This window comes from Schistocerca piceifrons, chromosome 7 (assembly GCF_021461385.2).
Source record: "Schistocerca piceifrons isolate TAMUIC-IGC-003096 chromosome 7, iqSchPice1.1, whole genome shotgun sequence".
Classification (NCBI taxonomy): domain Eukaryota; kingdom Metazoa; phylum Arthropoda; class Insecta; order Orthoptera; family Acrididae; genus Schistocerca; species Schistocerca piceifrons.
The window spans coordinates 435,770,526-435,796,456 of record NC_060144.1 but is presented as its reverse complement, the minus strand read 5'-3'; the positions used below and the strand labels follow the sequence as shown (position 1 = coordinate 435,796,456).

Sequence of the window (25,931 nt, the reverse complement as noted above, 5' to 3'; positions counted from 1 at the left end):
TTTTTTCCTACACCGCCAGTTTTTGAGGGGTTCGCAGGGAGTTTAATACTCATGAACTGTATTATTTTGTAAGTTTTCAATACACTGATGAACCAAAAACATTATGACCATGTGCTTAATGACTTGTTTGTACGTATTTGGAACGAAATATATAGCTGATTTAGCGTATCAGGGATTCGACAGCTTTTTGGTAGGTTTGTGGAGCTATGTAGCATAAGATATCTAGACACAGGTCATGTAACTCTTGTGTATAACGGGCCGCTGATTCACATACGTGGTAACGGCGGATTTGGTCGCCGAGATATCGTGAATTCGCTCCTCAAACCTCTGTAGCATGGCTCTGCCCCGAAACAATGAAGTTACACTGCCTAAAGATTCTATTTTTGGCGGCGGAGGGAGTTGGACGCCGTGAAATGTATCGAAGGTAGAAGGCTGTGTACTGTGAGTACTCAGTCGTTTAAGTGTTGTGGAATAAGGCAAACGATTCTTTGAGGGGTGCGAGTCACTGAAAGACGATGCTCATCCTGGACAGACTCATCGTGTCATAACACGGGGAATGGTTGCGGAAGTGAATGCTTTAGTCTTGGCCAACCGCAGAATCACCGTGGACGAGATCCATCCGTTACTGGGTATTAGCGTTGGCACTGCCCACACCATAATGCATAAACACTTGAACTTCCAAAGTATGTGTGTGCAGTGGGTTCCCCACCAACTGACCGCCGAACGGCGCGATACTCTAATGGCGCTGTCTATGAGTCATCTGCAACGTTGTCATGAGTAGGAATACGGCTTTCTATCGCGTATTGTCACAGGTGACGAAACATGGTGTCACCATTTTGAACCGGAAAGCGAGCATCGGAGCAAACAGTGGAAACATGAGACTTCGCCATCTCCAAAGAAATCAAAGGCCGTGCACACCTGTTCTCGTAAGGCCATGACGTCCTTTTTTGACCACAAGGGCACATTTTTTGTCGAGTTCCTGGAACGAGGTACAACCATCAATGCTCAGTGTTATGAAGCCATTTTAACAGAACCTTAGACGAGCCATCAAGTCGAAAGGCGCAGGCATGTTGTCCAGTGGCGTTATCCTGCCGCATAATGCCCGTCCACACATGGCCAATGCGGTGAAGACGACACTGCAGCATTTTCGGTGGGAAACGCTGGAACATCCACCGTACTGTCCCGACCGTCCACCGTGTGATTTTCATGTCTTTGGACCTCTAAAACAAGCTATTCGCGGACATCGATTCGCAACGGACGACGAAGTGTGAGACTGGTCCAGGCCTGGATCCAACAGCAGCCTACTAGCTGCTTTTTGGCATTGTGTGCGGCGTACAGTAAAGAGACATTTCGCAGACGGTAACTGTTTCTATGAATTTGAAAATTCGCCCTCTCATAAAGCAGCGTGTGTGAGATAATGGTTTGTTGACAGTATAGTTATTGAAATGGGCTGAACCAAATGGAAGAGCTTCGGATCAGTTGGAATGTCAACTTCGCTCCAGACCCCAACATCCAACATCGCTATCATACTAACAGGTGTGCGGATACTTTGGATCAGATAGCGTATGAAGGTAGTGCAAAACCTCATAAGAGTACTTTTAGTGTTAAGAACCCCGCAGGTACGTTGTTGGGTACGAGCTCTACACAGTGCTAACAAATCTGATTTGGCTTCCAGCATGTTGCGAGCCTTTAGATTTGAGACCTCTTTAGTGCCAATCGGCAGTGCATCTGCTTGTTACTCGAAGCAGCTTCTCTTTTGGCTTGAGGGATTCGTCTGGTTCTGGTACCTGCTGTCTGTTTCGCCCGCTGCATCCACCGCGTTCACATCAGAACATTTGTCACGGCACATTCGGTGTCCAGAGCTCAGTTTGAAACTACCTTTGCGACAAGACGTCACGACGCAGCTAATAACGGAGAATAATTCATCAGTGAAATTCGCCAAGGCAGCCTGCATTCAGTGATTTTCCAACGTTGCACATTGTGTTCCACAGAGGCCCGATATCCACCACTTCAGGCAGCGATGTTTCGAACATCCCCCTACTAAAACTGCCACGCTAAAGTGTCCGCGCAAAGAGTTGTATGTGTACGTTTTGTAATAGACATTTGCAGGTGTGGTGAAGACGATGCTGGGATGCTTGACGGCTAGATGAGGCATGTGTAGCAGGAGCTGTGGCCGGTGTTGCAGGGGAGCGAGTTCAAGAAGCCACCGCGGCACCACTCGCAGCCCCAACTGCAGCCGCAGCCGCTGCTGCAGCCCCTGGTGCCTCCGGCCCAGCCGCTGCCTCCCCCGCCGCAGCAGCAGGTTCGGGGCAGCTTCCTGAAGCCCGCGGACGGCAAGCCGGCGTACGCGGGCCGCGGCGGCTACCCTGGCCGGCCGCTCAAGCCGGGCGAGCCGCGCGCCAACGGCGCACTGCCGCCCAGCAAGGGCCCGCCCAGGCACGCCAACGCCACCCGCGTGCACCCCGCCGCCATCGGGCTGCCGCCGCACTCGCAAGACCCGCAGGTCAGTATCTGGCCTCCCTGCACCCACGACGGGTATCTTCCTATGCTATCGACTTGTCGTTGTGGACAATGTCTCGGGTTTCCAGTCACGTTATTGCCAAGTGGTGATGGACTCTCTCTCTCCCTCTCCTCTCCCCTTCATCTCCCTCTCCTCTCCCCTTCATCTCCCTCTCCTCTCCCCTTCATCTCCCTCTCCTCTCCCCTTCATCTCCCTCTCCTCTCCCCTTCATCTCCCACTCCTCTCCCCTCCCCTTCATCTCCCCCCCTCACCCCTTCATCTCCCTCCCCTCTCCCCCCTTCATCTCCCTCCCCTCTCCCCCCTTCATCTCCCTCCCCTCTCCCCCATTCATCTCCCTCCCCTCTCCCCCATTCATCTCCCTCCCCTCTCCCCCATTCATCTCCCTCCCCTCTCCCCCATTCATCTCCCTCCCCTCTCCCCCATTCATCTCCCTCCCCTCTCCCCCATTCATCTCCGTCCCCTCTCCCCCCATTCATCTCCGTCCCCTCTCCCCCCATTCATCTCCGTCCCCTCTCCCCCCATTCATCTCCGTCCCCTCTCCCCCATTCATCTCCGTCCCCTCTCCCCCCATTCATCTCCGTCCCCTCTCCCCCCATTCATCTCCGTCCCCTCTCCCCCCATTCATCTCCGTCCCCTCTCCCCCCATTCATCTCCGTCCCCTCTCCCCCCATTCATCTCCGTCCCCTCTCCCCCCATTCATCTCCGTCCCCTCTCCCCCCATTCATCTCCGTCCCCTCTCCCCCCATTCATCTCCGTCCCCTCTCCCCCCATTCATCTCCGTCCCCTCTCCCCCCATTCATCTCCGTCCCCTCTCCCCCCATTCATCTCCGTCCCCTCTCCCCCCATTCATCTCCGTCCCCTCTCCCCCCATTCATCTCCGTCCCCTCTCCCCCCATTCATCTCCGTCCCCTCTCCCCCCATTCATCTCCGTCCCCTCTCCCCCCATTCATCTCCGTCCCCTCTCCCCCCATTCATCTCCGTCCCCTCTCCCCCCATTCATCTCCGTCCCCTCTCCCCCCATTCATCTCCGTCCCCTCTCCCCCCATTCATCTCCGTCCCCTCTCCCCCCATTCATCTCCGTCCCCTCTCCCCCCATTCATCTCCGTCCCCTCTCCCCCCATTCATCTCCGTCCCCTCTCCCCCCATTCATCTCCGTCCCCTCTCCCCCCATTCATCTCCGTCCCCTCTCCCCCCATTCATCTCCGTCCCCTCTCCCCCCATTCATCTCCGTCCCCTCTCCCCCCATTCATCTCCGTCCCCTCTCCCCCCATTCATCTCCGTCCCCTCTCCCCCCATTCATCTCCGTCCCCTCTCCCCCCATTCATCTCCGTCCCCTCTCCCCCCATTCATCTCCGTCCCCTCTCCCCCCATTCATCTCTGTCCCCTCTCCCCCCATTCATCTCCGTCCCCTCTCCCCCCATTCATCTCCCTCCCCTTTCCCCACTTCCCCACTTCCTCTCCTCCACCGCTTCCTCAAGGTAGAGCGAACTGTCAGTGTAATTATCAGTTTTTAGAGTCAGCCAGTTACGTATCAAGCGAGATGGTAATTGGACAAGACGAGTCCCAATTGGGCCGAGGGTGACTTCCGGTTTCGGCATTTGTCGTACTACGGACGTCCACCCTACCAAAATCCTGTGTCAGAATAAGGGGATTCTGGTCTATTTTTAATTTAATATTGGGACAATATGCCACGGACAAATATGAATGAATGCCCAGTGCTTGGGTAAGTGCAATTGTTTGTTTATGCACAGAGCGAAGCCGATAACTGCGGCATTTTTGGCGTACCTGTGGTCAACATCGCCGCCGTGTAGTGATTATTTCGTGCTTCCGTAGGAACGGTACTGGCTGTGACGTCACTGGTGCTCGGGCGAGGCCCATGAGAAAGACAGGCCGCGACACATACGTCACAGCACATGACGTTGCAGGTCTTACGATTGCCAGCAGCCGTCTCCGGCGGGCAGTGAGTGGTGACTGTTTCAGACGAGTATTTTAACTGCGCGTTTAAATGCATGCAAGCTCTCCACGACAGAGTTAAGATCTTTAGTGCGTAACTTGTGACACATTGCTTTCCCGTGGGCCCAGCACGGAGCGGGGCGTTCGCAAAGTATGGCGGACAGGGCAGCTACTGTGACGTCACAAGTTGCGGGGGCCGTCCCCAGGCCATCGTGGTGTAAGGCATCATTTGCTTGCCGCGTTCGCTGCGACCTACCGATGGCCATGCTCCACGATGTGCCAGTCCGCAAACTTCTGTCGTTCGGAATGATGGTTGGCAGTTGAGCACAACGCCAAAGCGAGGTTAAAGCAGGCGCCGAAGAAGCGTGGCGGAAACATTACTGTACGACGATGGACCTAGTACTGGTGACGTCACAGCTAGCACCACGGCTGTGTACGGACGAGGACAACAAAAAATTCTGTTGCGCTACTAATTCACCTGGTAATGGGCTAAAAAGTCCCCTGACTCGTTAGTGGGTTAACTTGCTGTCGTCGTCTTCCGTCCGAAGACTTGATTTGATGCAGCTATTAACTTCGTTTGCCATGAGTAATTCTCCCCACCTCTGCATAATTTTACACCCTTCATTAATTTGAAGCTCCTTATTCTGCTAAAGTCTTCACCTCCCTCTACAGTTTTTACCTCTACACTTCCCTGCATTAGCAGACTGACGAGCCCTTCATTTAGTCAAGTTGTGCCACAAATTTCTTTTTTCCACAATTCGATTCAGTACTCCCATCTCCACATAACTGTGCAGTCTGTATTCACTTGAACCTGCTTACCACAGTCAAGCTTAGGACTTTCCTAAAATTAACTCCCCGTCCCCCACTCGCCCCCCTCTCTCTCTGCCCCCCGTCCCTCTCTCCCCTTCCATTACGAAATTAACCCTTGACGCCTTAGGATGTGTGCTATTAGCTTATCCATCCTTCGTCAGAATTTTTTTTTGCAATATCGTAATGGGTAGCGTTCTGCCAGGAGAAACGAATGGATCACTAAATAAACAGTGACTTCAGCGCCGTGAGGGTGAGACAAAGCGTATGACTGTAGAACGAGAAATGTTGAATGAAATGAATTTTCCTGTCAAAACTTATTTTGTAAATCCTAAAAAAATTACGGGTTTGTGTGAAGGGTGCCAGTGACATCAAATGTCGTATCCAGATGCACGTAGATGGCGTAGGAACTGAAATTGGTGGTAGCAGACGAAAAGTAGGAACGGCGAACACCATTTTCAATTTTTTTTATACAAAGGAAAATTCAGAAGTACTGCTCGAGTTTAATCCTCGTATCACCGAAAAGTTGAGTGTTAAGATACGGTCAGAGGCTTTGAGAAACAGCTATCATCGCTAAAATTAAGTAAGGGTACAGGGACTGATGGAGATCCTGTCAGATTCTTTACAGAATTTGCAGCTCATTTGGCCCCCACTTTCACGATAATGTACTCTTAGGTCTTTCGAACCAAAAACCTGCGCCCAGTGGTTAGAAGAAATGGTAGCTCGCACCCGTGTACAAAAAGGGCAACAAGTGATTTACAAAGACGACCGTTCAGTATAATTGACATCCACCTATTGTAGAAGTCTACAACACATTCTGAGCTCCATCATAATGATAAGAGAGTATCTTCAGCCTTGTCTCAGGTGATACAGCACTGTATACCGGATTTTTCTCAAAGAGTCGTGTCCATTCCCACTGGTGGTTGAACAGATACTAGCGATCTTATATTCACAGTGTGCAGATGAGTCAGCACAGGCAAATATTGCCAGTCACGAATTTCTTGTGATGCTCGGTGTCAGCGGAAAACAACGGTTATTTTATCGTTACAACAAAATATTTCTTGAAGGTGGAATTCGACGGACCCATTCGATAGAGCAGTCCAGATTAGTGTATGGCGATTCCTACTTTAACGATATGTATTGTAAATGGAACAGTAAAACAAAAACTTTCAACCACCAGTAATCCACTATCGCCCAGGAACGCCTGAAGGAATGTAGCTTGATACCGACATTATTAGGGGTGTTAAGCGAGACTGTAGAGGTGGCCTTGGTGGCCGACGGTTCTAGGCGCTTCAGTCTGGAACCGCGCGACCGCTACGGTCGCAGGTCCGAATCCTGCCTCGGGCATGGATGTGTGTGATGTCCTTAGGTCGGTTAGGTTTAAGTAGTTCTAAGTTCTAGGGGACTGATGACCACATCTGTTAAGTCCCATAGTGCTCAGAGCCATTTTGAGACTGTAGAACGCGTGGAGCAATTTGAACGAAATTGGTAGCAGTCACTTCTACTTCGAAAATTGTTGGGACTGAGTGAGGGTTAACAGCCTTTGGGGCGAGGGTTGGAGGTAGTGGCACGGATAAAATATCTAAAATGACAGATATTGTATGGACCACGTTCAAATGTGCATGCACTACACTACATGCACTATATGATGTAGCATTTTTGCTACATGGAAGTCCTATAAACTTGTGACTTAAGGCGTAAAGACACACGGCGATCACACAGGACGCTGGTCACTTGGCGCCATGAGCACGGAGAAAAATTGTAATGAGGAGCAAAAAGTTGTACTTCAGACTATTTTATCATCTAATAGATGCTAAACCATCAATTTCTGTATTCTCCACAAACGTGTTGTAGAGTAAAAAGAAAACAGATGTAAAAACTTTGAAATTGTCCGAATTTCGAATGGACGTTGGTAGAAGCCTCTGCAAAGTAGGAGGAACACAAGGAAAGCGAGGTAGACCAACATCTAGTCCTCAGAATCAAGTGAGAAGGTATCCAGTTGCAGCTCGGCCAACAGATGTACGGAGAGGTAGCCAATAATGATGAAAAAGCTCAACGCCATAAGCGTGCCAACTGCAAGGCATATTCTGTTGTCCAGTGTGAAAAGCGTGAACTTGATCTGTGTCTGAAGAACGGCATTTACTGCTTCAAAATTTATCACGCTGAATAATTCGAATTTTTTGTAGTGTAATGTTGTTTCTATGTATTTCAAGGTGACTGAGTGATAGTTTACCAAGCGTACTACTATTTTTCTATACTGTAGCGAATTACATGTTGTAAGCTACAAAATATTAATTGTACAGACTTTTAAATGGAGCCAGTCTAACCTATTTTATGTCGCACTCCATAATGTAGCAATTTTGCGCAATGTCATATTGCAGTCAGACTGAACGATGTAGCTTGTTTGCATATTTTTGGTTTTGTACGCAGAATGTAATAATAAATGAAAATTTACATCTTCTTACGATTTAGTAAGTAAAATTAAATTCGTGCAGTGCAGGGTTAAGCATAGCTGGGACCGACGTTGTCGTTTCGCCTTCGGCCGCGCCCGCAGTATGGCTGCGGCAACAACGGCTGCACAGTCCATTTCCAGTCTGCGTGCGTTCACACGCTCCTCGTTAACGTGCAGGATTGGGTTCTCATAGTGGGATAGCAATAGCCTTATCAGTTTTGCAACTAGTTTCAGATATTCTGTCGCGTAAAATAAACGCTCTCCGCTGAGAAACAATGCAGGCAATTAAAACGAACTAAAACGGTTACGTTACCGGCTACGAGCGTGGTCTGATACTCACTGCCGTAGCTATAGTTTCAGGTATCGGAGAGGTGAACATATGAGACCTGACTACAGAAATCCATTCGCTGATTGTTGGTTGCTGTGGTAGCTGTCCTGTAGACAGATCTTTTTTCTCATTTTTGTTATCTAATGATGTTAACACTCTCCAGAAAATAGCGGTACGGCCAAGGAATTCTATAACATTTCGATTTAGAGGTTAATTATATAAACAACAGACGCAGAATGCGGTGTAGGATAATTTATACCCCCTAGACTCTGTGCTTTAGACATCACATTTACTGATGGACAATAAATCGCAACAACGAGTTGTGCACCGTAAAGTCGGTAGGCGTGTTTCTGCACTTGAAAGCTTAGTCTATTCCAATTTCGCGCCAGTCGCATTAAGAGTGCCGTTCGTAGTGCCACTGTGCGGATGCAAGTGAGGTTTGCTGTAAGTACACACTGCAACGGTCGTGAGCGAATGCCTTTTAGGGCGACAAAGCCGCCGTTATCAGCACCTGACTGAGTCTGAACAAGGTCGTGCAACAGGGCTACGAGATGTATGTTTCTTCTGCGATACTGCAGAAAGACTCTGCAAGTATGTAGCCACTGTACGTGATTGCCGGCAACGGTTGTCACGAGAATGTACGGCTGCAACAATACCGGGCTACAGATGGCGACGCGTTAGTACCAAGAGGGAACACCATCGTGTTCGGCGCATGACTTTGCCGCAGCAACAATTTAAGCAGCAGTTGGCATCAGAGACACATAACGGTTACTTCAAGGACATGTCAGAGCCAGACGCCCAAACTATCGCCGTTTGCGACTTCAGTGGTGTCAAGCGAGAGCTCATTGGACGGCAGGGTGGAGGTCTGTTGGGTTTTCTAATGACACCTGTTGCTGCCTGTGTGCCAGTGATGGCCATTTGTTCGTTAGGAAGAGGCCAGTTGAGCGCCTGCAATCAACCTGTGTGCGTGCGACATCTGGTTTTGGGGCGCAGTCTTGTTTGAGACCAGCAGCACTGTCGTGGTTATCCCACGCAACGTGACTGGAAATCTGTTGGTCAGTCTGGTGATTCGACCTGTTGTGCTGCCATTCATGAACAGCATTCCAGGGGGCGTTTCCAACAGGATAACGCACGTCAACATACCGCTGTTGTAATGCAAAATGATCAACGCAATGTCGACATGTTGCTTTGGCCTGCTCGATCGCCAGATCTGTCTCCAGTGGAGCAGATACGGGGGCGTTATCGGACGACAACTCCAGCGTCGTCCACATACAGCATTAACCACACCTACATTGATCGACCAGGTGCGACAGACATGGGACGCCATGCCACAAATTGACATTCTGCACCTATACGACACACTGCATACACGTTTGTATGTTTGCTTTCAACATTCTGACGGTTACACCTGTTATATGTACCAGGATTTCACATTTGCAATGGCTTTATCGTGCGTATATTAATCCGTGATCTTGCAGAGTTAATCATTTAAATATTTCACCTAGACTAACGTATTCCCGAAATTTCATTACTCTACTTTATTTTTTGGTGTTGCGATTCGTTTTCCGTCAGTGGGTAATGATATAGCGTTGTAGCAATTTGTCAGAGCAATTTGCATAGTATGCCTTACCTCGATCAACTCGGAAAACAAGTGAAGACACCTTCTACTCTTCGTGCTTCGTCTCGAATACAATAAGTGAAGAAAACTTGTGCAGAGGTGATTTACGTGCTCACAATTAGAGAGAGCAATCCTGAGCAGGAAGAAAGATGGCAACATGGCAATGTAATTATTCGCGAATCTAAACGAAAAGATTACTGTGACGGTTGGGGGCGTTGCACGTTGCGAGTGTGGGCGGGAGAAGAGGAGGAACGCAGAACAGTGTCGGAGCGTCGACGTAGCGCCCGCGTGTGCGTAGGGACGATTGCCGGGGGCCCAGGGCATTCCAGCAGGTAGAGAATCCCGCCGACTAATTGCAGGGAGGGGGCTGCGCCACCGGCTGAGCTAGCACTCCAATAATTGACGAGACGGCGGCTCGGCGCGATTAAAATTCCAGGCGCCCGCTGGCCGCCGGTCCTTCGGAAGCGCCCTCTGTTTCCCGGAAGCTAACTGCCGTATACGTGTGCCGTCGGAGGCTGCCTCAGGTTGCTGCTGCTGCAGAACAGTACGGCTTGTGCACCAACACTTCTGGGAACTTCGTTCTTATTGCAGACAGAAGTATCTACAGTTTAGGCATACAAATGAGATATGTAGGAATCTCCCAACCCCGTCCTCACCCCCCCCCCCCCACACTTTTCCTTCCCATCACTCCTCTCCCTATCCTGCTCTGCTCTCCCCTCCCCTCCTCTCCTTGTATTCCCCCACCCACTCCGATTGCTCCTCTCCCTCTTTCCTCCTATTTCTCCCAATTCCCCTTCCTCCATCCCCCCCTCTCTTCAGTTACCCTCTCCAGTTATCCCCCCTCTCTGGATTACACTCATTTATCTCCGTCCCATCCCCATACACACACTTCACCTTTTCGCCCCCCTCCACAGCAAACTCTGCTAATTGAGTTTTTATCGTCAATTTTTTGTGAACATAAGACAACCAAGACACTCTAATTATAGAAATATGAGGGCTATACAGAAAGTAACCGACATTTTGAAATAAAAAAATAACAATATGGAAAATCCAAATTTCATTATATACGTTTTAAATGTACACTCTTACATTATTTTTCTAAATTATCGGCATTCAAATTGAGGCACTTGTTGTACCGTGGCGCAAGTTTTCAATACAGTCTCTGTAGAAATCTGCCGCCTGCGATTGTAACCACTGATTTATACTGGCATGCAGTTGGGCATCAGTGTCAAAGCATTTTGTAGTGAGCCACGTCTTTGATGTTAGGGAGAGGTGGTGGTCGTTCGGCACCCTGTGCAGGCTTTTCACGAATTTTGTCGTTAATTTTCATCACCAGTTACTCGAAAGGCTAGACCTACCACTGCCTTCCTCACCGTGAACATTGACACACCTGTTTTTGAAATTGTGCACTATTGCCTCACTTGGCTGACACTCGATATTCCTTTTCTGTACCCATCTCAAAAATCTCAATAAATTTCTGTTGGTTTGCAGTTTTTGTCAACAGAAACCTAATCAGATAATGTGCCTCATGAGAGGTGAGATTTTGTATTGCAACTCACATTTTGACATGTCACAGAAAGCAAAGGAGCAGGCACACAGATCAGATGCTACCGCTACTGGGCACGTACTGAGTGTAGGAACATTAGGGCACCAAAATGGCGTCTTTCACTGTGCCCACCACTGCAAAGGACCAAAATGTGTGTTGCTTTCTGGATAGCCCTCGTACTTTTTCAATATCGTAACAGTTTTGTTTGTAAGCATATCTGATTCTAAGTTGCTCATGACCTGCTTGGTCTAACCACTGATATAATGTAATATCTTGTCTGGCATATTAGAGGAGAGTAACAGCTTCAATTAGATGGCATTGGTGAAAGCAATCCATTTTACCAGCTTGTGATACGGGAAAACTATGGAAGTATTGTAGCGCTGTAGCCTCTTTAGATTATAAATTTCACTCCTCCAAAAACACAGTGATGCTGTAATTCTAATCTAAGAAATAACTTAAAATATCTTGCTGATAGGAGTGACATAATTGATCGCAATCATGTGTACTACTACCCGTAATGCTGCTGTGACTTCATAATTATTTTTGTGCAATTACCTCTTCAAGGATAGAATGTGTAATGCTAAAAGAGATCATTGTGTGCCATAAAAACTGATTGTTTTCGAAAATATTGTGAGCCCGTCCATGTGGACATATTGTGTTGAAGATTTTTCTGAGTATTTCTTAAGCAGATTTTAACATCTTTAAACTTGTTTTGGCTACAGGGAAACAAAAAAATGTTTTGCTAAGAATTGCTAGTTTGACAAATAATAAAGACACAGAGGTTAACAGACATTGGCTGCAGGTGAGCATTGACTAAATTAATAGCGAAAACTTCTGCCAGTCCAGGATTCAATCTCAGGCCTCCTGCTTACTAGGCAGATGCGTTGACCTCTGCACCATGCACACACAGTGGTCAACAACTGTGTGGACTACTCTAGAATGCCTTCCTAGCATGCCTTCTGTCAGACCCAGATTCTGAACTTATCCACACACTACAAAGGTAGTGCTCCTTGTCCATTATTCTCATTACTCAAAGCATTTCGCTGATTCCCATAAGAGTTTGAGCTAGATGTGCATCCATTTGGACATTTAGATATGTCCGAAAGAACACACTCAATGAATGAGTAAATTATTTCCGAATTTCACACATTAAAAGTCAGCATTTTTATCTTGTCATAAAAATGAGAGTACTCATGTTCCTTGCTTGATTGTTAATCCGTACCTCTGCTATGAAGCGAAGTGTCTCATTTTACAACACTTCCTATACTTTAAAACAGTGAGCTGTTCTGGCATTAAAATGCGCACTGTCTTGCATTTCCATGGGAAATGTTCTTACGAAGTGAGGTGTCAAAGCACAGTAAAAACATCAGCCATTGAAGGCAAGCTCCTGTTTTGGACAGTTCAGTCTACCAGAAAGTTACAGTTCACTCATTTTTAAGTGAGATAAGTGGCAGCCATTGCTTAGAAGCTACTAATGTCCATGGGTTTTTCATGTCTTTCATTTTCTCCTCTTTAATTCTGAAGATATGCATTGTGGAAAATTTCAGAGGGACAACAGAAAAACAATCGTTAAATCTTTAGTTTAGTGTTCTGCCAAAGACTTTAATTCACCGGGTTCAAAATCTTTGTAAATACCACATAAGAAGAGTAATTTGACTTCATTGTGTGCCCTTAACAATTCAGTTTCATCATTACACTTTCAATAAATATCAGATCTGCTTGATCAGGCATTACAGCACTCGAGAAAAGTAAATATGAAGTGAAGTGTAGCAGTGGAGCGTAATTAATTTTTTTGCGAGTCACTATATCTACCCCTAGAAGCTGTATCCAGAATGGTTGTTATCTTAAGAAAATTCTGATTATTGGTGTCAGTCTGAAGGTTAGGCGTCAGTTGTTAAATGTACATTCCAAACTCTGTTAAGAAGTCTGTTGAAAATGCTTATTTGTGCAAGCAGCAGGGATCAGTAACTGGTAACAAAACTAGAATTTTCATATAAGGTTGAACAATATCATTCTCTTAAAACACTTAGACGTCAAATAAAATGTGGGAAAATAAATGTTAGCATTTTTTGGTGTTATTGTGTGGTGAAATAATTGTCTGCAGTTATAGACATTTGCACTTTTGTTTTAAATGTGGAGGAAAAAAAGAAAGAAATCTCCGAATTTATCATTTATTTTTCCAATTGAAAGTAAATACGTAGAGTGTAATTCTTGATACTTCGGTTGATCCACCTGGCATAATTTATTTACTCTTCACTCCCCATCTTGATTCTGTTAGCACTTAAGTTTCTTCCAACTCTTAGTCTACACTTTACTAATATTTCATTTCTGAAAGCAAAACTTGACAGATAAAATAATTTATTTGTACCAGTCCTGAGAGATGTTATCCCAGTAACAAATCTGTTATCCAGTCAGCCATCCTAGTAAATCTTCTCCTAACTTAATAAAAATTTCTGTTCATTAGTATTTTCAGAAGCTCATTCTACTAGGAGGAATGTTGAAAAAGTAAGTGTACTGTGGCCATAATGGGCTGTGTGTTGTTTTTGAGGGTCTGTAGCAGTGAATGATACAGGTTGATCCACTGATGAGAATGAGCATTGCAGGAACAGGGAAATATATAAATACATGTTGCAGTGTACAGTCGTGTCAAAGATTTCTCTAAGAAATCCAGCAAAGTGCAAACACATGCTTTGATCCGCCATGTACTCGCAAAAGGAATAATAAATACTGAAATTATTTCACGAACCAAAACGGTTTACGGCAAATGTATTTCGAACACACAGAGAGAGAATGGATAAATAGCTTTCACAAGTTTCTTGAGTTTCTTGAATTGGAAGGTGAGGATTTTCTGAGTCTGTTGTGACTGGAGATGAAATGTGGGTGGCTCATTACACTCCTGAGACAAAAAACAATTGTCCCAGTGGCATAAACCCAATTTCCACCTGTCAGAAAATTCAAAACCACCATTTCAGGCAAAAAAAATCATTACCTCAATGTTTTGGACTGAAAAGGCATTTTTGTTGAATTTCTGCCTTGAGGGAGACCACCAATGAACATCAGTATTGTAAGTCCCCAAAAAAAACTGCGGAGGAGCATTCATAACTAAAGGAGAGAGAGGCTGCCGGGGGAGTGTGCTTGTTAGATCACAATGTCTGTCCTCACACAGCCTGCACCACCAAGGCACTCCTAGGCTCACTTGTTGGAATGCTCTGAACCACCCCCTGTATCCCCCGACTTCATGCCTTCAGATTATCTTTTTCATCTCCCTGAAGGTAGACATGAGCTAAATTGCATTTTCAGCTAATGAGTAGGTGCAGAAAGAGGTTCAGAAGTGGGAGAAGGAGCTGGTGAGAGTATTCTTTGAGAAGGCTACTTGAATGGAATGGAATGGAATGGGATGGTGATTATGTGGAAAAGTAGCCAACAAGTGTATCAGCAATAGCCTGCATCTTTTTCAGATACATATTTTCCAAAAAATATAAAAGTCTAGTGCACTTATTGTATTTTCTGAACACACCTTGTGTGTTAAGAACTACCAGTCATCATTAATGTACATGACAACAGTGTCTTATGTATGATGAAGTGGTTGATTGTAAAAAGCTTTTTGTAGCTGTTCTTTGTATGGGCATTGGTTAATTAAAAATGTATTATTTTTTCTTGCACTGTCTAATGTAATGTGACTGACCTCTTTTTTCCAGCATAAATAACTTTTCCTTTCTGATGTAATACTTTCGGAACTCAAAAGTGTTGTGTTCCTTGTTTCAGATGTCAATTTCTCGGGACCAGACTTCAGTGGAGAAGATGTTGAAGGTGAGTTTGGACAATCTCAAGAACTTCTTCTCCTTTTACACTGTGTTAAGTATCTCGGCACAAATTTGTTTCCAGTTTAACTGTTCATTTTGTGTTTGAAGTCTGCTCTTTCTGAAGCATTAACATCATTGCATTCTTATTAGCCTAGCAGGTGTCTACTATATTTCTTTTTGGGGCGAGGGGAGGTTATGAGAAGGAAGAAAAACTTTTGTTAAGAAACATTGACAGCAGTAAAAAGTGTGCATTTGAACACCACCACTCTGCAGCAGTATCATGCCCCTCACTATGTCGTCTAAACATACAGTTCTAATGAATCTGTGTTTGCAGAATGCAGGTGGAAGTGGAACAGCCATTTTTTTCCATTTTTGAAAATGTGTTTACATTGTATAACAGTATAGTTTAGTTACTGTGCAGCAAGTCAGTCATTTACATTAATGGAATACTGTGGTTAGTCTGGATAGAAACATCATGAGTCGCCTTAATGTTTTTTGGAAGGTAAACTGATGGTAGCACTGCTTCTGATAACAATGATGTATGGACCTCTTTACTTTCCGGTTCAAATGATGACATTACTCACAGTGGTGCCATCAGTTCACACTCCACACAAATATTTCACAAGCTTTGTCACTGCAGAAATAGTTTGTTTGCAAAGAGAACAAGAAATGCCCATTGTTCTGAATTGGTAGGTTTCAGCCTGCTCATATTTTATGTCTGTACCCTGCAAGCCTTGGAGATTTGATCCAGAACTTAACGAATGTAGCCATAACGAAACAATTGTTATGCCGGTTGCACGTAACTACATCTGTTGATGAGTGACGAAGTGGTTCCTGCAGCATCACTGGCAGCACAGATACACTTTCCACTTGTCAGAGTATGGCGAGTGGTAGCACTTTATGAAGTGGAGCAAGAAAAATTAATGTTAGTGTCACTTAAAGTTGTGAGCAACAGAGCTAAAAATAGTGTGTTGCCTCCATCCTCTCTCTCAGCCTGTGAGACAAACAGAGAAAATCTCTAGGACAGTGAGAAAAATTGAGAAGTTTTTTCAGAGATAACCCTGGGAAACCACCATAACTCCTGGCAGAAACAGGTAAATTTCAGTTCAAATTATTCATTTTGACAGTGTTTCGAAACTGCCTTCCCCATTGTAACCACATTTGCAGTTGCGTAAGGTCCCATCTATTATCATACCTTGCAGCCATTTACCCAGGTGGCCTATTATTTACAAGTGGTAAACAACAATGAATTTCCTGTGGTTCACGATGTGACTAAAGCCACAATAAAAATGGAAGGTACTGCTACAGTGTAAGCTTAACTCTTTCTTTGTAACTTCTTATTGGCTTGGAGAACTGATTCATGATTAGTACCAGCAAGCGCTGTTACTCAACATGAAAGTAAAAATTTTGATTTCACAAATCCTATAAGCTTCTGTTATGGCCCTGTCTCAGTTTTTACTTTTGTAGATATGAAATACATAGCTGTTGACAGCTGCTACAGCAACCAATAGATGGGACTGTCATGCTGCTTGGAGCATAAACTGACTTGTAAGCACAAGTTTGTGCCAGCACTGTTTGATGATGCAAGTGCAGCGTAGGTGGTGGGAGTTAGTGGACAGAGCTTGCTTCCTTCGCTCTGTTCTAGATTTGTTTGGCCATTATTTTTTTACATTTTCATTTCATATTTGTTTCAGTTTCTATATTACGTCTAACTACTATTTATTTGTATTTGTAGGAGATGATTGGAGGAAGTGTGACTCCTGTGACAGCAATAGCTACTCCAAGGAAGGAGCCAGAGACCAAATTCACCTTCAATCCTCACCTGAATGCGGTAAGAATGTTCCTTTGATTCACTAACACTACTTTGATACAAGATAACTAAATAGAATAGTATGTCCCAGATAAACGCTTCTTTCCAAAGAAAACAAGCGTAAGCTGAATCAGATTATTGTGATTCAGTACGGTAATGAGGTCGATCCGACATTCATACAAATAATTTAGTGAGAATTCGTGTAATGCGACACATACAACCCAGATGTAAAAAATTAGTAAATACCTTGGGGAATCCAGGCTGATCAGGTAATACAGCCATTTGGTGTAAGTTTCGAATTGTTCACTCCAGCAATTGTGTACAAATTCTTCGCCTTTTAGGACTAGATGCTGCTGAATGATGATGCTCAGACTCATTGGACATAATAAAAAGCCATTTCATAGCTGAATAACATGCCTCCTCTTGAATGAAAGATTCAAGATTAGCCTTGTTTGAGATGGTGCAGTAGGCCACCTCTGAGGCCAGCAGATGTATCCTATTTTGAATAAACAGGTACCCCAGACTCGTGTATATTTTTAAAATATATTTGGATCCTTTTCCTGTCTTTCGTTCGTGATTTAGCCACTGATTGGAAGGGGCTGGTATGGCACTGTTCCAACCTTGTGAAGTTCCAATCATATTAATACAATGTATTTATGCAAGTACGAGATAATCACTTTTTTTAGGCTCCTTGAAAAAAATTATTTTTTAGCACATTCGGACTAATCGAAATTACACTCTTTTATTGATGTAAGATATTTATCTAAACAGTTAGTATTGATTGTTCACATTTTTATCTCCACAGCCTTTTCCATTGTCACAAATATTTGCCCGTTTCTTCTGAATATGTTGCTGTTGTGGTTCTGGTGGCACCTGAGAATGCAACTGTTTTTAAACTAGAATGGATTTTGCCTCTATACTGGTGTGAGACTTCCAAACATATCGTCTTTCTGCCCCTGTCTCATGGGCTGTGTAGAGCCAGCAGCTGACACACTCCCTTTCATTCACACCATGGTGAGCGTCAACAATTTAGATGCATGAAACACTTACGTACACCACTGGTCCCAATCGAGACTCCTAGCATATTCTGCATAAATGAATGCTATTGTTGGTTATTTGTCCAATTTGTCATTTAGATTCAGAGTGCAAATGGATTTAGGTAAACTGCAATTTAAATGTGGTATGTGTTCATAAAAAGCCAAAGTACACAGTACACTCTCACATGGCTGGCAACACGATGTAACTTCTGCCTGCTCGCTACTCCACTCTCTGCACACATCCAGTTTCACACCATAGCTGGTGTTATTGAGCGCCCCCCCCCCCCCCCCCAATTGTGTTGTAGCACTGTGCTTGAGCAACAATACAATGTGAACAGCAATATTTTTCAGGGTGCAGGTCATATGTAACACGACAACCTAATACAGAAATAAAAGAGAAGTCGTGCTTCAGTCCAGTTCTCTCATTTTTGCTCATACCGCAATGTTTGTTGTACTATCTCAACATGTCTTTCCACAGTAATTTTTTCTTACAATTACAGTAGCATTCAGTTTAATGTGGTTTATTTCGTTTTTTTAGGCCTTTAATCTTGGATTAATTTTCGTTCTCCTTTCACCTGAATGTCATCATCTTGTTCTAAAGCTGATTAAAAGCCAATAACATTTTTCCCCATATTCTAATATGTGGATAGTGACCGAATTTTTCATTTGCAACCCATTTGGAAAATCTTCACAGTTTCTCAAAAACAAATAAAATATTGACTTGGGTTCAGAATGAAGGAGATTTTTGCCTTTGGATGTTATCTGTACTTTAAAAAGCTGTGTATACAGTACCTGTACATTTATGAGAAATTTTATTGCTACACCGTGTGATCAAAAATATCCAGACACTTGGCTGAAAATGACATACAAGTTCGTGGCGCTCTCAATCGGTAATACTGGAATTCAGTATGGTGTTGGCCCACTCTTAACCTTGATGACAGCTTACACACTCACAGGCATACATTCAATCAGGTGCTGGAAGGTTTCTAGGGGAATGGCAGCCCATTCTTCACAGAGTGTTGCACTGAGGAGAGGTATCGATGTCGGTCGGTGAGGCCTGCCATGAACTTGGCGTTGCAAAACATCCCAAAGGTGTTCTATAGGATTCAAGTCAAGACAATGTGCAAACCAGTCCTTTGCAGGGATGCTAATGTCATGCAACCACTCCGCCACAGGCCATGCATTATGAACAAGTGCTGGATCATGTTGAAAGATGGTTGCCATCCCCAAATTGCTCTTCAACACTGGGAAGCAAGGAGGTGCTTAAAGTGTCAATGTAGGCCTGTGCTGTGATAGTGCCATGCAAAACCAGGGGTGCAAGTCCCCTCCATGGAAAAACACGACCACACCACAACACCGCCTTCAAATTTTTCTGTTGTCACTACACTAGGTGGCAGATGTCGTTCACCGGGCAATCTCCATACCCACATCCTGCCATTGGATAACCACATTGTGTACCGTGATTTGTTACTCAACACAACTGTTTTCCCACTGTTCAGTCGTCCAGTGTTTACACTCTTACACCAAGTGAGGTGTCGTTTAGCACTTACTGGCATGATGTGTGGCTTATGAGCAGCCGCTTGACCTTGAAATCCAAGTTTTCTCACCTCCCACCTAACTGTCATAGTACTTCCAGTGGATCCTGATGCAGTTTGGAAACCCTGTGTGGTGGTCCGGATAGATGTCTGCCTATTACACATTAAGACCCTCTTTAACTGTCAGCGGTTTCTGTTAGTAAACAGACGAAGTTGGCCTGTATGCTTCCATGCTGTACGTGTCCCTTCACGTGTCCATTTCACTGTCACTTAGGAAAAAGTGGACCTAGGGATGTTTAGAAGTATGGAAATCTCATGTAGAGACGTATGACACAAGTGACATCCAATCACCTGACCACGTTCAAAGTCCCTGATTTCCGGGGAGGGCCCCATTCTGCTCTCTCACGATATCTAATGACCACCTGATGTCGCTGATATGGAGTACTTGGCAGTAGGTGGCAGCACAATGCACATAATACGAAAAACGTACATTTTTGGAAGTTTCCGGATATTTTTGATTGATTTCATAGTGTAAAATGTTAAAATACAACAGAAGTTCGTAAGTTCATAGAATTAATGGCATTTCCTCTGGTGTTTCGCGAAACTGACAATTTTTAAGCAGAGCAGTAGGTTGTTGTAGTTGTTAAAAACCATTCAATAGCCAAGATCACATGAATGGTTTTTAACAATTAAACAATCACTCTTCAGTTTTCTCAAAGTGAGAAAATTCTATTGGTGTATTCGCTAGTTCATAGTTTCCTGTGTAATGTTGAGACTATTCGAACATGAAGCGCTACCCTTCAGGATTGTTCAAAACAAATTCGTATGAAATATTAATAGTAAAATCTTCATCTGCACATTAAGACGACCCCTATATTAATCTATTAAACAGTGTAGAAACGTTGACATCAGCAGCAATTGCATAATCAGCGAATGTGGGATGACCTCATACTTTTCGAATGACAAATTTGGGAAAAAACCCTCTTCTTATAATAGGGTACCTACAGTACAGGAAAAATAATTTTAAAGTTACTGTCAGCTCCCCCAGTCCCTTCCCTTGGGGGGGGGGGGGAAATATCCACGTACCCCTTTTCTCCGAGTCAAGTGTAATTGTGGGGTCAGAGTAACGTTATTTTTCAAAGTGTTCGTGCATTATGTATCAGAGATGGGATGTGGGAACCAAGTTGGTATTTGCCTAAATAGATGCGGGAAACCACCTAAACACTGCATCCAAGCTGGCTAGCACACTGGCCCACGTTCTTATTCTGTGAGATGGATTCAATTCTGGGCAAGTGTGACACCCTGTATCCGGGGTGAGTCTCCTGGACCATCTAATTTGGGGAGGGGGGGGGGGGATGTTAACTCCTTTGCTCTGCTAATAAGTCATTGGAAGAAATTAAACTGCTCTCACAAAATGCTGTTCATTCTAGTGTCCTCAGTGCAGTGTGTTGGTTCAGCAATCTATTGAGACCAGATTGCTGGTAACTTCACTTCCATGTGCACATTTTGTAGGTATGATTACTAAGCATTGTGCTCCTCTGTAGTACCATCTTCGCGTTGCTGGTTCAGAATTTCCTCCACTGCTGGTTTAAGATTGTGCAGAACATGATACGTGTTCTGCACTTCGGTTGCGCATCCTTGCAGTCCAGTATTGGATAGGTCTCATTGCCAGAAATGGTCCATCAGGACTGGATTGTTGTACATAGTGAAACCATTTTCTGCTTCCCATCTTTCTGCAGATGTGACACTTCAGCATGTTGTGAGAGTTTGTCGCCAGCTTCCTCATCTGTAGATCCCATAAATTAACCTCTTTTTCTCAACTCTCATTTGTTTAATAGATGCAAGGTGATCTTTCAGTTAATTCAGCTTCTGCAAGTTGCAGATGCTGGCAGGAATTACGGTACACCTATTTTGCTGTTGAGTGCATGACGTATTACCACGTATAAAGTACAGAATTTTTGTGTACACAGCTCATTGCTGTCCATGGGGAACAAAAACATATTGATCTCCACATTGTGCCTCATTGAGTCAACTATCCTGTGGTAGGAAGTCAGGAACTTAAGCCAAAACAAAGGCAGTGATATTGCTCCACATTTCTCTTGACTTAATGTAGCAACACATGGGTACTACTCTCATTACGAATGATTCGCTTCATTGGATAAACGAAAAAGAAATTAGACTTTTCTGAAGCAGCAAGTCTTCAAGAAGAGAGTTCACTCACATCATTACAGGGGAGGAAACAGAGAAACAACTGGCCTAAGTCCAACCTGCTGAAACAAAACAAACATAATCTTACTACATAAGAAGGGAAGTATTCACGATTTAAAGAACTACCGCACCATTAGCTTACTTTCTCTTATATATAAAGTGCTCACTAAAGTCCTGATAAATCGCATTAAAATGGTAGTGGAGATTCCACAGCACATAGAACAAACTGAATTCCGCAGGGGTTTCAGTACAATTGACCATATAAACGCACTGTGTGAGGTAATTAGTCGACCCAATGAGTATGAAATGCCGCTATGCATAGCCTTCATTGATTTCGAAAAAGCCTTTGATTCTGTCAGCCACACTGCAGTCATACAAGCACTGGCCGAGCTAGGAGTGGAAGCAAAATATTTAAACATATTGTGCAACGTTTATGACACGTCTGTAGCATGTATCAACATAGGAAAAACATGTGCAAATTTCCCATTGGAAAAGGGGTAAAGCAGGGCGATCTTATATCCCCAAAGTTACTTATAGCAGTTCTCGAGATGGCTATGTCCAAAATTATTTGGAACAACAGAGGGATAAGGATAAATCGTAAAAGGCTCACCAACCTGGGATTTGCCGATGATATAGTGGTGCTAGCTAACAGTAAGCTGGAAATGCAGTCCTATCAATGTCAGGAAGTTGGACTTAAAATGAAACACTCTAAAACTAAGGCTATGCATCATACGTGGGTAGCTGCATGACAAGTAACACTGAACGGCAACATCCTAAACAGTGTTACAGATTATGTTTATCTGGGGCATTTAATTTACACAAAAGGAGATTTGAGACCTGAAATTTTTCATTGAGTTAAACTGGGTTGTAGGGCTTATGGAAGGAATGCAACAGTTTTCAAATGTAGCATGCCAGTCTACTTAAAAAAGACAGTTTTTGATCAGTGCGTCCTACCGGTTTTAATGTACAGGTGTGAAACTTGGACTTTAAATGAATTTTTCAAAAGGAAACTTAGAACTGCTCAGAGACTGTGGAAAGGTCAATGTTTGGTCTCACTAAGAAAAATCGACAGAAAAGTGAAGACATATGAGCAATATCAGGAGTAAAAGATATTATAGAATGGGTTAAGACTCTAAAATGGCAGTGGGCAGGACATATTACACGAACGAAGGATGGAAGAGGGACAAAATCAGTTTTAGAGTAGAGTCCCCGAGAAAAACAAAGACCACCAGGAAGACCACCTGATCGCTGGGCTAAGGAACTCAGGAAAGTTGCGAGCTTCAACTCACGGAAGACGGCAGTGGACAGACACACATGGCAACACCTTATAAAATGTATTAAATAACTTAAAAAGGCTCATCTTGTGTAGATTGAATTAGCTGAAAAATAAATATATAAATATGCTATATGCTTAAAAATAGTGAAAGCTTACAAATGTTTCAGCGACTGCATTCTTAGGAAAGAATCTGCAGTTGAAACTGCAGAAGAATTTGGTTATGACAATGCTGCTGAATGCTTTTGGAAAACTGCTTTGTCAGTAACATTGTAAAAGTTGACTTTTTGATATGGGACATAAAATAAAAAAGAAAGTAAAAAAATTAATGGCAAACTGTTTGTATTCTTCGTGTGTTAGTGAGAGCACTGTTCCAACAGATCTTAATCAACAACTGATTTAGATTTGCATAATAATGGATGACTTTTCTGTACACGTAGAGCCACTGGATATTTTTAAATAAATTGCTAAGTGTATTGAGAAAACTGACAGTTTAAAAACAATACTCTGCAGTTTGTACTGATGTTGCACTAACTGTGGTCGCTAGTGAAAATGGCTTTGTTAGTCGGGAAAGACGAACTGTAACAAATTGTTTAACTTTTCATTGCATTACTCATCAGGAAATACTCTCTGTCAGGGAAAATTTTCAGAATGCTATCCGTGATGAAAGATCTAACATAAATTAAAAATATAATACGCAAAGGAAATAAATCACAGTTTGAACAATTTTTGAAGAAGTTGATGTAGAGTATGGAGACATATATTTCTTGTATCTGGAATTTATTGCTTGAATTCAGGGAAAGTTAACTTTTTCCATACTTACAAAATAACTCCTCAAGTTTAGAATAATGAGGTAAAATTGTGGACTACATAATTTGAAAATTAGCTGAAGGATAAACTTTGTATTAGTATTTAAAACTGATTTTGAATATCAACACTGTAAGGAAAGAGAGATTGCTACTTAACGTAAAGTCTACATCAGTAAGAGGGAGACACACACGGCATTCACACACGTAAGCAAGCACACATCATGAACACACAACTGCCAACTCCAGCACCTTGGGGCCCATGTCGCTTTACAGTAAGTAGCAGTCTGTCTTTTCTTACATTGTTAACTATTTAGTTTTAGTAGTTCGTCTTACGATGTTAGATACGAGCCACAATGACTGACAGTGCTCTTGCATTGCCTGGTGTGGCTCTAATGACACAGTGTGAGTAGTTGGACAGGGAAGCACCTGACAAAAGGGAATGGCCCATAAGCTCACATTTTGCCATGCATTTTATAAGTGGTCTTACTACTAATATGGAATACTACACTTAAAAGGAAGTATGACATAAATGGTGATGAAAAGAAGCCCGTAGCAGATTAGACAGCTTATGTTTGTGTGTAAAAAGAACAACAGTAAAGATAAGTTGAAGGTGGCTGGTTTCATTTTGTGGGTCAGGGTAGCTGTGGATATTCTGTGTGGCAGTATTTGGGGATCAGCCCAATATTTCCCTAAACGAGCATAGTAAGCCAATTAAAAACCGCATTCAGGCTGGCCCATGTATTGGATGCCACTTCGGCGACTTCCGTGTCCCTATGCTATGCGTTACCCTGGTGGGGAAAGGGGAGCTGCAGATTAATACGGAATCCGAACCGCGTGTTGTTTCTGATGACTCCCCACATTATTGAGAGGTGAAGGCTAGATAAAGATGGATTGAAAATTTCTGTAGACTGATAGGAATTTTATTGTGGAGCCCTTTTGGTTTCTGGGCACATGCTTTACTGGCAGGCCGTCAGGACCAGCTGTGATGAGGTCATAAGTGATTGATGACATATTTGTTGTTTGTTATATTAATTTATCCACTTTACTGGTTGTTGAGCTCTGTGGCTGTAAATTATATTACTTTAATAAATACAGCAGACAACCAGTCGTTTACATGACCAAGTGGCTGATGGTTGTATTTTTTAAAATAAAGTTTATTATATTGTTGCACACAAAAATGGATAAAATTTATTATTCAAGGGGAAGATACGATTAATAATTGACATGTTCAAAGTGTGCAGGCTTCAACACGCTTGTAAATTGCTATTTTTGTACCCTAAGTAAATCTTTTCAGCAATTTTTACTGTGGTTTGTCAAATGATGAAATTCCAACATGATGATATTATTCTTGTTGCATAAAAAACTTCTTAAACTCTGGTGCAGAAAGTATGTAATATTTTTCTTTGAGGTCTACAGAATTTAGATCACACTGCTCTATTTCTTTTCTTTGTACTTGTGTATTGATTTACACCATTATTAGAAGTTACATTTATACTGTTTGTTTTTTTCACAAATTAGAAGTTCCCTTTCCAAAACAGTGGTTACTTCAACTCTTACATCAACCACCCATAGTGACCTCATTGCCACCCGGGGTGGCCGAGCAGTTCTATGTGCGTCAGTTTGGAACCATGCGACCGCTACGGTCGCAGGTTCAAATCCTGTCTCTGGCATGGGTGTGTAATGTCCTTAGGTTAGTTAGGTTTAAGTAGTTCTAAGTTCTAGGGGACTGTGACCTCAGATGTTAAGTCCCATAGTGCTCAGAGCCATTTGAACCATTTTTTTTTTTACCCCATTAACAAATGCTTCTAAATTAGTGTGTGATTTGGAGGTAGCTCCTTCATAGTGATAGAAGAAAATGTACATGTTTAAACTCCACACATCTTCACAGTATATTATGGACTGAAGCTATGTGACACTGTTGATGTTACTTGTAATGTTGGTGGTGATCTATACACTGGATGTGTTTGTGATGCAAAACACCACCTATTACATTGACATTTGAGTTGTAATTTCACTTTCTGTGAGAAGAGCATTTGGTTTGTGAATTCCAGCAGATCTCAAAGAAAATGCACGTACATGACAAAAGGTTAACATGTTGTGCTTGATAGGCAGTTAAGTTACAACAAACAGCAAGAGAATGTTACAGTGAAGTGTCTACACCCTTCTACTTGTCTCCAGCCGATTGCTCTGTAATATCCTCAAGTCTCTACTTCAGTTCTCTGAAAATACCC

General features: G+C 43.4%; 1 protein-coding gene across 1 annotated transcript in view; it reads left to right on the top strand.

Annotated features, from left to right (window-relative positions):
- Positions 1-1,565: 1,565 nt before the first annotated feature.
- LOC124805764 (AF4/FMR2 family member 1) overlaps positions 1,566-25,931 on the top strand; it is a 201,544-nt gene continuing 177,178 nt past the window's right edge. Inside the window, exons 1-4 of the mRNA XM_047266332.1 lie at positions 1,566-1,619; positions 2,186-2,503; positions 14,991-15,035; positions 16,764-16,859. Coding sequence (XP_047122288.1) covers positions 1,566-1,619; positions 2,186-2,503; positions 14,991-15,035; positions 16,764-16,859 — 513 coding nt within the window. The remainder of the gene's footprint in view (positions 1,620-2,185; positions 2,504-14,990; positions 15,036-16,763; positions 16,860-25,931) is intronic.